Genomic DNA, 12,769 nt, shown 5'->3' on the forward strand with positions numbered 1-12,769 from the left:
CAATAAAAAGGTATTCCCCCAAGCCCAGGCAGTGCCCCCAGGCCTCTGGACATCTCATGGGCTGGTGGATCAATGCTGAAACCAGGACCAACATTCCATCAGCTGGATTGATGCTGGAACCCGGAATGGTGATATCTTTCTAGCTCTTCCTTTTTCCTTGGAAAAGGAACTCAAATTCATGTGTTTCTAAGTGCACAGCAGCTTGCACTATGTATAGCAGCTGCCATCTCTTCCTGCGATAATTCTGGAAGACTAATAAAACTTCTTTAGAAGACATTTTTATTTTTTTGTAAGTATGGAAGCCAGGGCTGCCAGCCCTTTTCTCTTTCCCCTGCTTCAGGGACATAAAATTAATCTCTGCCTGCAGAGATCACAGAAGTGATGCTTTGGGTTCTCCTCAGCTTATTTAGCAGATGAAAAAGAAAGCTCTAGCTGATTAAATATGAGCTAGATATAAATATCTATATAATATACATAAAATATACRTATATTTAAAAAATATAAAACCCATATAATAAAAAAAAACCAAAAACAAATACCAATAAACCACCAAGCCAAACCAGTCACAACAGGAGTGTTTTCAGTAGCAGAGGAATGAACAAGTGAATATAGAGACACCTGCACAGGATACTTGAAGTTCAGTGARGGGAGGAAACACCCAGATCTCAACAGACTTCAAGCAAATGAAAAACACTGTGCTGATTCCATTCTCCTGCCTCCTCATGTTGTACCTGTTTTATTTTTCTTGTACCATGGTTTGATTCTTCAGCTTTATGCAAAACACAGCTATTACTAAGCAAATAACCTGTGTTTTATGTTCAGCAGGCCATATTATCATGCATATTAGAATCAGCAAGAGACTTTTCCAAAAACTGTGCACAACACAGTTATTAAGCAACGCTGGATATGCACAGTTACACTTCTTGAGTAATGCTCATGTTATTCCCAGCTGACAGACAAAGGAAAGGTAAGTGACAGCAATTTTAGTTCTAGAAGGTAACTTCAGGCAGAGAACTGGGCTGAAATTGGACTGTAGGCTGAAATGACCAAACTTTCTTGACCTCATGGTTCAGAAATAGTTCCACATCCTGGCTCCACCTGACATCTTCCCATGTGAGAAGTGCAGGCCCCTTGCAGGTACTCTTGGAAGAGCAGAGCTCAGAAACACTGAGCTAYTTGGGGCTTAAGTTCAGAAAGGAAAAACAGCATTCCCCTTCAGCTGTAGGAGTCACTCTGTTGTAGAAGATTTGCCTTCCTAGGAAACRAGGGAAGTTGGGCAGGGAAGGTCCATGAAAGGATGTAATTAGCTTAGGACAGAACCAGGACTAATCCTGACCCTGGAACTTCCACTGAAGAATTTATTGTGATGCAAACAGATGCTACAACCATGTAGAGTTTATTGTGAACTGTATCTCACACGTGGTTGCATGTTGTTTAGAAGTAATGCACAAAATTTCCGTGCACAAAATGTTACAGGCTTTCCAAACAACTCCCAACAAATCCTGGTCAAAGGAGTTGCAGTTTATTCCTCCATCATTATTCACCCAACATTCAGTGCAAACAGGTGAATATTGAAGCAACAGTAGGTCATTTTAGAAGCAATAATGTGGTGTTTCATCGTCTGCTACCAAGAGCACAGTGTAAAATATTCAGTAAATACCCGGTCTTTAATAACTTTAAGGCTTTTCTTACATACTGATGGTCTACAGACAGACTCTGACACTACTCTGAGTCAAGCTATAGGGGGAGAAAAGAACTAGGTTAATGCATTTTGAGATAGAACCACATTAAGTCCTGGGATCTTTATGGCAAAATCACCAAGGGTTTCTGCATTGTTAGTAAGTTTCTTGGATCAATTTTCAAATTCAAAATCACAGAAACTTTAGCCAGAGAACACAAAGGAGAAGTTTATCTGTTTCATTAGACTTTGCAAGAGTTTTCTCCCTCAGTGCATGGCAGTGTCACCTTGTCAGCATGTCAGCTGGGGTGCATTTCTCTCATATCTCTTTGTGATAATAACAAATTTCTGGCATTGACTTTAATTATAACCTTCTTTGCAACATGAGTTCAGGTCCTAAATAAGGAGACCAAAATTCACCCTGARTTCAGACCCCCATTGAAATGGCACAATTTAAATTTCAAATGTTCAGCAACACAGGGCATGTGAACAAATGTAGTGATCCAGAAGCTGTTTAAGGATCAGCTTCATTTTAATGCTCATGAGACAGGGGCAGGGAGAAGAAAGACTGAATGAGAAAACCAGCAGCAAAGACAAGTTTAGGAACTCTTGTGTCCACACGCAGTACCTCAAAAGCAATGAGCATTGCATTTGCTTATACCAGGATTGATAAAAGGGAGAGAGAAGGGGATCTTCCCAGCTGTCCCCAAAACAACCCTCTTTCTCCAAAAATCTATTGTAAGCAAAATGCCCATCCAGATGTGCATACAGAAACCTCTCACAGTCATCACTGGCACCCACCGTGGCGTATAAAGCTGAGTAGATGCTCAAAGCAGCATGTTTGGATGGAAAGGATCTCCTGGCCTTTTCAATCACCTCCACATCCCCCGTGCAGATGTTGCCGTTGTTTATGAACTGGTGGTGGGCCCGACAGTCATTTCCAGTGTAGTTGGGTTTGCACACGGTCAGGAAGTAGGGAGCCAAGTTCCCTGTCACAACCTGGCCAGCATTTACAAAGATGTCAGTGGCAAAAAGTCCAAATGCAAAAACTCCTGTGAGGAAGGGTAAAAACAATGATTATTCAAACAGGTTTATAGAATATCATAGTACCTGAGAGGGAGAGGCATAATGAGACTAGTATAATGTATTTATTTAAAAATGTAATTATAACAAAAAAAAAATGGGGTCCCTGAGCCTGGAAGAGCAGTGTAGTGCTGAGACACAATACTTCCCTTATCTAACATAACTACCTAGGGTCAAGTAGCTTTTGGATTTTGACTATTCACTATCTTGAAGTTGAAAAATTACAGTCCTGACCTAGCAATACTTGGTGTATACTTTTGGAAGCAACCCAATACTTTGCTTTGGAAGACAGCTGCAATTCAGCTCATGTCACCACGAGCACATAACCACCATCCTACAAGATGAAATATTAACTTGAATAAGCAGGAACTTTTCCAGGGTTATGAAGCATCTCTTGATCAATACTGCAATTGTCAGATCCTTCACTGACTCCCCTTCAGTGTTATCARTATCTGTTACAACTGCTATGAACATACAAGAGGATCATTCAGATGAATRTAATGACTACATACCAAAGGAACAGAATAGCAGGTATGCAAAATTACCAAACCCAAATGTTCTGACATTAAATCAGCTCTCCTTCTGCCCTTCTCATCACTAAGATTGATCAAAGTGTCACAAAAACTTAGAACAAATAAATATTGGCTTCTGATGCGGGAACATTGAGGATCATGCATTTTTGCTTTTTCCCTTCCATAGCTCTGTAAGCAAAAGTCACTTGAATTATGAATTAGCTGAGATTGTTAGGTATTTAAATATGATGAAGAGCTGGAACTCCAGGGAAATCATCTTTGGAAAGCTGTGATAAAATCTTAAGAGCTGGCATTGCCATGATTGTAACTGCTTATCTATACTGAGCTAGAAGAAGAAAAAAAGGCTGCTCTAGTCTGAGACACAAAAAATATGAGGGACTCAGAAAAATAATGCACCATGTACAGAYAGTAACATAAAATAAAACTGTATCTAAAATGGATTTGTACAAGTGTAGATGGACCTGCCTGTGCCCAKCAGTAAGAGAGATGGTTTGGTGTCAGATCCCTTGCTGGGGTGATGATGGGAAAAGCCCTGCCCTTGGGAGGGCTGCAGGACTCTACAACTGTTTGTCCTCACCACCCTTCCCCAAGGTGAGCCAGGAGCACCATGGCAGTGAAGATGATTCTGGAGGSTGAGTGTATTACTATGCTTCATGTAAATTTATTTTTGTTTATTATTAATGAACTAGTCAGTGATCATGGATTTAAAAAGCTAGTGGTGGCCAAAGAAGGAGGCTGCCCTCCTCTGGTTCTAGGCTGCAAGACTGGCCCCTTCTTTTCACCAGTGTGACAGTTTCCCTCCCATTTATCTKGCTGACTGTATTTAAATGGAGAGAGCACTGACACTGCTCCTTTATTTCCTTAATCCCTCTGGTAATATTTTATGTCCAYGATTTTCCATAACCATCACGACATCTCACCAATGTCAGTCAATACACAAGCAAGTTCAAAGGAAAAAGGCAGAAGGGTATATTTTCAGCCTGGTGAAACAGCTGAAATTATAACAGAGATTAATCTTGTTTTATATAAAGCACTCAGTCAAAATTTAACTTTTTTTTGGCACAGCTTGCTTTAAATGGCAACTTTCTGATGTGCTGTGCAAATTACAGGCAGTGCAGTAAGGGTTATTACCCAGCCTTTTACAACAGTTAGAGGAAATTTAAGTGTCAAGCAGTCTGGCTCTTCATTATCTAAGTACAAGCCAAGAACTGATGTGTTTCAGAAAAAGCTCATGAGCTACACAAAACTACTTCMATCTCTAGAAAGTGCACAGGTATAAAGGTGCTTTTCTCCATTAAAAAAATAGAGAAGTTTCAATACCTTCATTTTATTAATATTTGGTAGCAGAAAATGCTGGCCCAGACTTAGCTGCCAGGGCCTGCAGTAATCTGGAGAAGAGCAGAGCAAGCCATGGCTGAAACCTTTATCACATTCTAAGTGGTGCAATGTGGCTGCTGTAATTCCTCTCTCACAGTTCTGCCAAGCYGTGCCCTGTGACAATCACAGCTATGTGCAGCGATGTCCGGCTGGCAGGGATGTGACTCTTGCAGGCTGATTACACATTGTGTTCCTGGAGACGTGGAGCAAGGGTTGGCTGTCATTGATTTAAAGGCTGTAATGCCAGTGCGCCTGGGCAGTGGCGGACAGTCCCCTGATGGTTTTTGTACCTCAGGAATCCATCTGTTCAATGGATTTGTTCAATGACCTACAGCAGCTAAACTAACTGACCAGAGCACAAAAATGCAGTGATGTGATTGCTGGCCTTTTAGAGGCAGAGAAATTGCTCTGAAAGGCTTCATGGGAAGGACAACTAGCTCCAGTCCTTCAGGGTCATACAGCTCATCTCTGTGATACAATACACAGAGAGAGAGAGAATGGGAAAAGATTGCCTCTGCCAGGTGTCACCCTGCTCAGCAGCAGGTGCATTATTTTGGTGTGCTCACTCTGGGCCAGAAAACCTGGGAATGAACTGTAGGGCAGAACTTAGCATATGCTGAGAAAAGATGGGAACAGTGCAAGCCACATGGGAAGCAGACCTACAGCTGCTCACTAGCAGAAAGGATGRAAGTTAATTACAATTATATAAAGCAAATCTTTCCCCTCAGCCACACATTTCACATAGTCTGGCTGCAAAAAGAGGCCTCAAAGAAGGAGCAGAAGCTGTGTCTGGAAAGGCCTCCTGACTTTTTCTCAGTGTCCTGACTCTTAGCTGTGTTTGTATGTCTCAGGAGCAGCCAGAAAGAGGAGTCTAGAAGACAAAACAATAAGCAGAATGTGACTGTGAGAGCTACTAGCTTAGGTCAGAAATGAGAGTCAGTTGTACCCCCTGATACCCTCTCAAGCTACTCCAGAGTCCAAGAAAACAATGATCAGATTTAAACATGTCTTTCCCTCCAGTGAGAAAGACCTTAGACAAATTAAATGCCCAAACAAAACATGGAAAAACAAAAGTTCTGTTGAAAAATGTTGAGGACAGACGAAGTAAAGCTTGACGTTCCAGCTCCATCTCCTCTGAACTAACACTTGCCTTGGCARAAAAGTCTAAGTATTTAGCAGCTTCAATTTTGAATGCTTCATTTTTAATTTCTCACTTACACGTCCCTCTAAATGACTGACAAAAAGTCCTTCATGAACCCCTGACTTCTGGGTTCTTATCYCCATCCTACACACGTTCCATCTCCTGTCAAGCACCTGGTGTGGCTGTTCATCAGTGTTGCCACTTCCAGCTCTACTGCTTCTGCTAATAGAGATATCTGCTCTGAAGAAGAATCCAGCTCTTCTCACTYACTATAGCCTCAGTACAACCCTCTGTCCTCCCTGCAGTTCGGGCTCAAGCTCTCCCACCCTGAATCTATCCAAGATCAGTCACTGTAGCTGCTTGTTGACTCCATGGAAACTCTCGTTATTAGAGGCATTTAAAATGCCAGTGATTTGAAGAAAACTCCAAACCACCACCACAACAAAAATCAACAAAAACCYCCTTGGGATTGTAAAAGAATAGCTGAAAAGACATTGGGAAGAGACAAGTGAGAAGCCAGTGGGTGGAAATAAGAATCAGGAGGTAGAAGGCTTTATTACAKAAAAAAACATGAAACCCTTAAGTAAAAGGACAAGAGAAACAATGCATTGAAGAGTTCATGGGACATCAGAATCTGGGCTCTCCAGTAACATATCATCATATTTTCAACATCAAGGATATTTTTTTAGACACTCCTCTCAGTCAATTATCTGAATTTGTCACTCTCAACCTAATTTTCTCAGAAAARGCTCATATTTCACATTTATATTTATACTTGCCTAACCCCTTTTCCACCCCTGTTTTAAAGGAAGATTAGAATTTCAGTGGAGAGTGCTTCTGGAAGGAGTCAGGGCTCTATGGAAATGCTGATCCTCAGCCCATCTCTGAATGTTTTGCTGTAAGAATCCTGTGCATCCAATAAAGCCACACATTTATAGTTCTGTGACTCAGATGCTGCTGAACCACTCTTCAGTGGTACATCTTAAAGCAGACTTGTGTCATTAATCCATTTTGCAGCTGGAGAGATGGGGGTTGCAGGGGAATTTATTGTCCTGTTGCCATGGCATCAGGAATAGGCTCAACATCAAGCTTCTGAGTGTTCATAACCTCATTCTGYGATTGGCTTTGATCTTCCACTGAAGACCCCACAAAGCTCCAGGGATCTACTACCTCTTGGGTCTGCCTGCTTCACCTGTGAGCGTCCTGCCTGGATCCTGCTCTTCCAGACGTAAGAAGGAAGACACATGGTCTGACTATGCCAGAAAAAAAATTAAGTTCCMAGTGCAAAAGTACTCTGGAGGCTCAAGACTCCTCCTGAGAAATGCACAGGATATCTTCCTTCCTCACTGCTTTCATCACCATCAGTTTTCATCGAGCCAGCTGCCAGCTCAGAGCCTGGCATCAAGGGAGCAGTAAGGGTTGGTTTGTCCCTAGCACAGCGACTTGTTTGTCACTGTGAAAGTTCTTCAGTGCTAAGATCTACTGTAGTTCAAGCTGCTGCAGCAGTTTTGGGGGCATCACCCCCAAAACCAGCTTGAGCCCTAGGGAAAGGCAGCCAGTTAATAACAGAACATGCACTGTTTCACAGTGAACTTCAGATGCAAGGCAGACAGAAGTGCAAGGTCAGGTAAGCTGTCTCCTGCAGCTGCTCAGGGAATTGACATCAGAGCTCTGGGGTGTATCTATCCTATTACAAKAAACCTGAGGTGTGTATAAATCTTGTAAACCTTTATTTGCTGAACTAGAGTCTTAATTTGCTGAAATAAAGCCCTAATTTCATTATTTAGCTGCCCACTGTGAGGTGTCAACATGCTTTAGATTAAGCTGTCAACAGAAGCTGATCTGCACCATTTGTTAAGGGCAAATTATGCRCATCCAAAGTAAAAGTCACTGGTAACAAGCTGATGGAAGGATGCTGCATTTCTAGATATCTCAACTAGAGAGGGGCTACTTGCATGTTATCAGGGCTTTGCAGATAGACAACTCAATAATGTGGATTAGAAACCTTACAAAATGAAACGCAACACAATACACACTGTAGTCACCCTGTCAGAGTGGGTCAGGGAGGTCTGAATCCCTGATCCGGGGGTATGATACCAGCTGTACATTAATAGATTAAAACCTTGACTGAAGCCATTCACTAAAATATGTTATAACCTCTATTTGCAACACAAAGAATGAAGTAGAACACAGRAGCAAATGCAAGGTGGAACAATGTTAATGAAGTGCTGAATGGGAAATTACAAGACATAATGAATAAATATACAAAAAGCCATGTGTGCTCAAGTTGGGAGACTGGGAGAAGAGGCAGAGGTCTAGGAAACAGCCACCTTTACCAATTAGTTTCTCAAAGGTTCAAGATATAAACAGCAAGTTTTGGCATCAGAAATTGATGGTAGAACTGCTGGGAAGGGTGGAAAGAGGGAGGAGCAGAGAGAATGTGCCTAAAAGTAAAGCACTGCAGCAGCAGCAATTAGAAAAAACCCGCTTTAAAGCAATTGCACAACACTAGCTTGACCTCAAAATCTTAAAAAAAATGTCTGTGAAAGCAGCTGTAAAAGATAAAGAGGAAGATGGAACAAATTGCAGCATACATCAAAGTCTGATATTTCCAAGCTAAGCCAGCTTTTTTTTCACTGATGAAGAAACTGATTTTCTAAATATAGAGAACACAGTAAGTTTCACCAATCTAGGCTGCAGTACAGACTTGATATACACTGCAGCAAGGTGAGAGGCAGTTCTTTGCCACAAAAGTAAATGTCTATCAACATGAAGGATTCATGTCTGGGCGAGAAAGCAAGAAGACATTGTGGTTCTGCTTCATGTGGACAAAGAACCAGGGAGGGATTTAATACAAAGCTCAACATTCAGAATCATGACTAAACTCACAAGGGGAGGCTCTTAGAAACAGATATGTGGTGAGACCTTGAGGAAAACAAGGACACAATCAACAGAAAGCACAGTAAACAAGATAGGAAAAAAAMCAGAAAAGAAACATGGGGCTTTGCCAGCATTTCAGAAAAGCTGTAGTTTTTTGTTTGGCTCCACTTTCAAATTGCAAAAAAAGTGCTTGATTCTGTATATATGAAGGAAAAGTAAGGGGACAAGAACTCAAATCTGGTAATCAAACCCAAAAGATACAATGGAGGTTTTATGACAAGGGTGCTTGTCCTCCACAGGACCAAAGACATCTTGAAGTTTCCCTTATTGCCTCTCTTTCTTTTCAAAATAKAAATGAATGTTCAGTGAAATATCTATAGCTTTCTGCTTGTTTTGTGGAAAGAACCTTTAGGCTACAATTCTTAAAATCCCATCTCTTCCCAGCAACTTCTATTACAGAGTTAGGGAGTGGAAAAAAGTCTCTTTGCCTTTTTAAAATTTGGGAACAGCAACTCTCAAAAGTTCTCCATTATGTGCCTTGCAGGATCAGACAGTAGTGTTCATTTTTCCTGACACATGAGCACTTAGACACAYTGCAGGATTTTTCTCATTCTTTTTAGTAATATAAACTGCAAAGCCTTATAAGGCAATTTTCCAAGGTGTTAACTTACAGCTTTTTGCAGATACTGATTAAGATTTGCTTAAACATTTGTGTACCAAYAAGCTAGACTGCCTGCTACGGTGGAGAACTTACTTGGAAGAGAACTTCATTGATCAGCTCTGTAACCTTTGGCCTTAAAGTTTATCAAGAGAAGAAACACACAGAGAAATGCCTGCACAAGCAACCTGGTATTCTCTGCACAGCCAAGAACCTGGGAAGCCTCATTTTGGAATAAGCAGCTGTATGAAGCTAGCTTYCCTGGATCATTCAGCACAGGGTACAGCTGCCCAGTCCATGCCATGTTTTCAAAGTGCAGGTGAAATGCAAAATTTGAAACATGAAGCTATCTTCAGTTCCTTTCATAAATTATTTCACCCAACAAATTGTACTTCTCTCATTTCACTGCAGAGGCAGGGAAAGGTTTCAGAAGAAAAACAAGCAAATAGTGTAGTTTAAGAAAAGGCAAAGACTTCAAGACATTTCTAATAATATTAACTTTGTTTCTCTCAAGAAAACAAACACAGCTGCAAAGCCAAGATTCATTTCCCTAGCATGGTTTATATCCTGCTACTCTCTGAGGGTCCACTGTATCACTGCTACCCCCTTCTCTTCCACCAGAAGAGAAACAACAGCACAAATGTTTAAGAATAAAGCTAACTATAAGACAACACACTGAGCAAGTGCTTGGCCTCGATGATCTAAGGACTTTTAGTGCTGACCCCGCAGGCAAAAGTGTTTGATTGGGACTTTGCAACATGCCAAATGTGCAGGAACATCAAAAAGCCCTGAATAGTCCAGTGGACTCTGGTACCCTGCTTCTCTCTTAATGGCCGTTTGCTGTCCATCAATATACCCGCGAGGTTAAGTGGAGTTCAAGGGTGTTTCACTTTTAACTGCATTTCTGCGTCTTTTTGTTCCCACCAGCAGCACACACAGACCAGGCCCGAGTAACAAACCACAGGTGGTTTGCTTCCACCCCCATGGTGGCAGAAGGGATCTTTCATTCCCTACCTTCCATGCATGAAGCAGARGGCACAGAGGGAGGCAAGGGAGAARGAAAACCATGGATCTGTCTCCTTTGCAGTATTCATTTGCTGATGGTGAATATGCTAACATGGGATAAAACCTTCAGCTCTGTGCTCTGAGAAAATACCCCTGCYGGCAGCCAGGGATGAGCTCCATGGAAGCAACACAACGCTTGCCACAGCACAGCAGACATTTTCATTCCAGGTAAAGCTCAAAAATTCAGCAGTGACAGGGAAGAAATGCCCCAAATACATAGAGTTTTTCCCCCCATTGCTTCTTCCAAGCCAGACCGTGAAAGGAGGCTTGGCTTGCTTTGAGAGGCAGTGTGTGAGGGTGTTTCACTTCTGAGAGTGCACAGGGAGGTAGTGCCATGATGCTCTGTGGGCAAAGCCCCTGGTGGTCAGTGGGGAGCCATCTGAGGAGCCACTGGCCCATTCCAGCAGCCAGACATCCCATCCCACGCATGAACTTGGGACTAATCAACAGCGTGAAGAAGGTAAAGCAGTTCGCAAGCACCATATAAAGCAACCTCCAAATGGTTTAATGACAGATTTTAATTTCTCAGCAATTAACTYAATGGAAGCTCTAAGAAAAAGCAAATACAATTAAAATAATAATATTACTTTGACGTAAGTTCTGGCTTTTTTTTATGCTGTGCTCAGCTGAATGTTATGTGGCAGAGCTATGGATTTTAAATTAGAGCCAAAAAGAAAAATGCCAAATAGATGAGCTGGTGAGGACCAATTTGTAAGCAAAATGGGTAGCTTACATAAACTAGCAATGATGGACTTATTCATATAAGGATTTGATTGCTATAACCTTTTTTAAGGGTCTCAAAAAAGCATTAAGCTCAGCAGAATGTGACCTAAACCAACTCCAGCCAGCATGATATGGCAAATTTTGAAAGTTACCTTGGCAGTCCTGAGGGGACTATCCCTCTAAGGTGGAAGATGCCTGCAAAGATTTCACAGCTTAATTAATTTTGTGATGTACTTTGTCAGGGTGTTTCATTCTGGTTTGGTGCAAACAGGGCTCAAGCTTGCAGTGCACAGGATGCTTACCTATAAAACGTATTATTCTTCGAAGCAGTGGGTTCAGGTAACAGCACTCTCCAGTCAAAATAGTTTTCTCCTGAATAATGAGGGTTTCTCGGGTTGACTTTATGAAATACATGGATATCTCACCAATAAAAATCTGCCAGGAAAGGGAAAGAAGCAGAAGGTTAAAAATTACATGAGCAAACATTAAAACATGGGTGACTAGTTCCAGCCCACAGAAAGTGTTGCACAGAGCAGTGTTTTACACCGTGGGACTACACTTACACAGCATGAACTGACACAGACCCAGCTATCACCCAGGGACAGGGGTCATTCTTGTACTCAGTGGTGCAGAGACCCAGAGACCCAGACTGAAGTCAGTCATGCCGATGGAATGTGGTGCATTTCTCCCCCTTCCCCAGACTGCACTCTGATCTGAGAAATGCTCATTAAGCTTTGGCCTTGAGGAGTTGSACTCAGACTAAACCCCTATTGAGATTATCAGAAACACTGTATGTTCCTGGGAGTTCCTGCTTTCTAACGAGCACCTGTATTTCCATGAACAGCCTTGGAATGTTTTTTTCTTGTCTGAATAACAACTCAAGTGAAATAATATTTTAGTTGTTGAAGTTTCCAAAAGAGCTACCAACTAGAATTGCACCCAGGGTGGAAAGTTATCATAATTAAAACCCTTGCTCTTGTGACCCTCTAAACAAGGATCCAAAGTGAGATCTTTTTGAGCTCTCAATTCCCAGAAGATAAGGGGGGTAATGTGTATGTCTCAAACACTGATTAACTGGATGGCCACAGAGSCAACCAAGGACTGTTGGTAATAACAGACAAGAATTGTTGGTAATAACCAAGGATTGTTGTTAYTAAAATGTTATGAGAAATGACAAGATTTGACTAAACATTCTATTTATCAAAAATGAACTCTCCACAGAACCACTGATCATGATTTTAGCTGTGCTGATGTATTACATATTTTTGTATGATCTGAACATTCATGCTTTCTATAAACATAATAGCTGCTTCCCATAGGAGTAGGATCATTATTTCTTAAGCACTTAGAACTAATTTACTTCTGCTCTTTGAGGCCTATCTACTCTCACTAAAGTTGGACAGAATTTAATCACAGGCTTTAGAGCCAATGATGGTCCACACACAGCAGGAACTTAYGAAAATATCACGTATCATGTTCTGTCAGCAGCTTTAGGAAGGSAAACTGGGAGCCTTTTAGTAAAGCAGAGTTTGTAATTAAAGTCTTTAAAATAAAAAAAACCTGCCTGAAGCAGAAGAAATGAACTTTTAAGGGGAAGCAATCAAAATTATTAATTTAATACATTATTACAG

At 41.4% G+C, this 12,769-nt stretch overlaps 1 protein-coding gene across 1 annotated transcript in view; it reads right to left on the reverse strand.

Annotated features, from left to right (window-relative positions):
* The window catches only part of PLPPR1 (phospholipid phosphatase related 1), a 117,399-nt gene that overhangs the window by 8,314 nt on the left and 96,316 nt on the right, over nt 1-12,769 (reverse strand). Inside the window, exons 4-5 of the mRNA XM_057383144.1 lie at nt 11,441-11,573; nt 2,480-2,730 (exon numbers count right to left, since the gene is read on the reverse strand). Coding sequence (XP_057239127.1) covers nt 2,480-2,730; nt 11,441-11,573 — 384 coding nt within the window. The remainder of the gene's footprint in view (nt 1-2,479; nt 2,731-11,440; nt 11,574-12,769) is intronic.

This window comes from Malurus melanocephalus, unplaced genomic scaffold (genome assembly GCF_030028575.1).
Source record: "Malurus melanocephalus ecotype Western Australia unplaced genomic scaffold, MMel_1.1 scaffold_608, whole genome shotgun sequence".
NCBI classification, from domain to species: Eukaryota; Metazoa; Chordata; class Aves; order Passeriformes; family Maluridae; genus Malurus; species Malurus melanocephalus.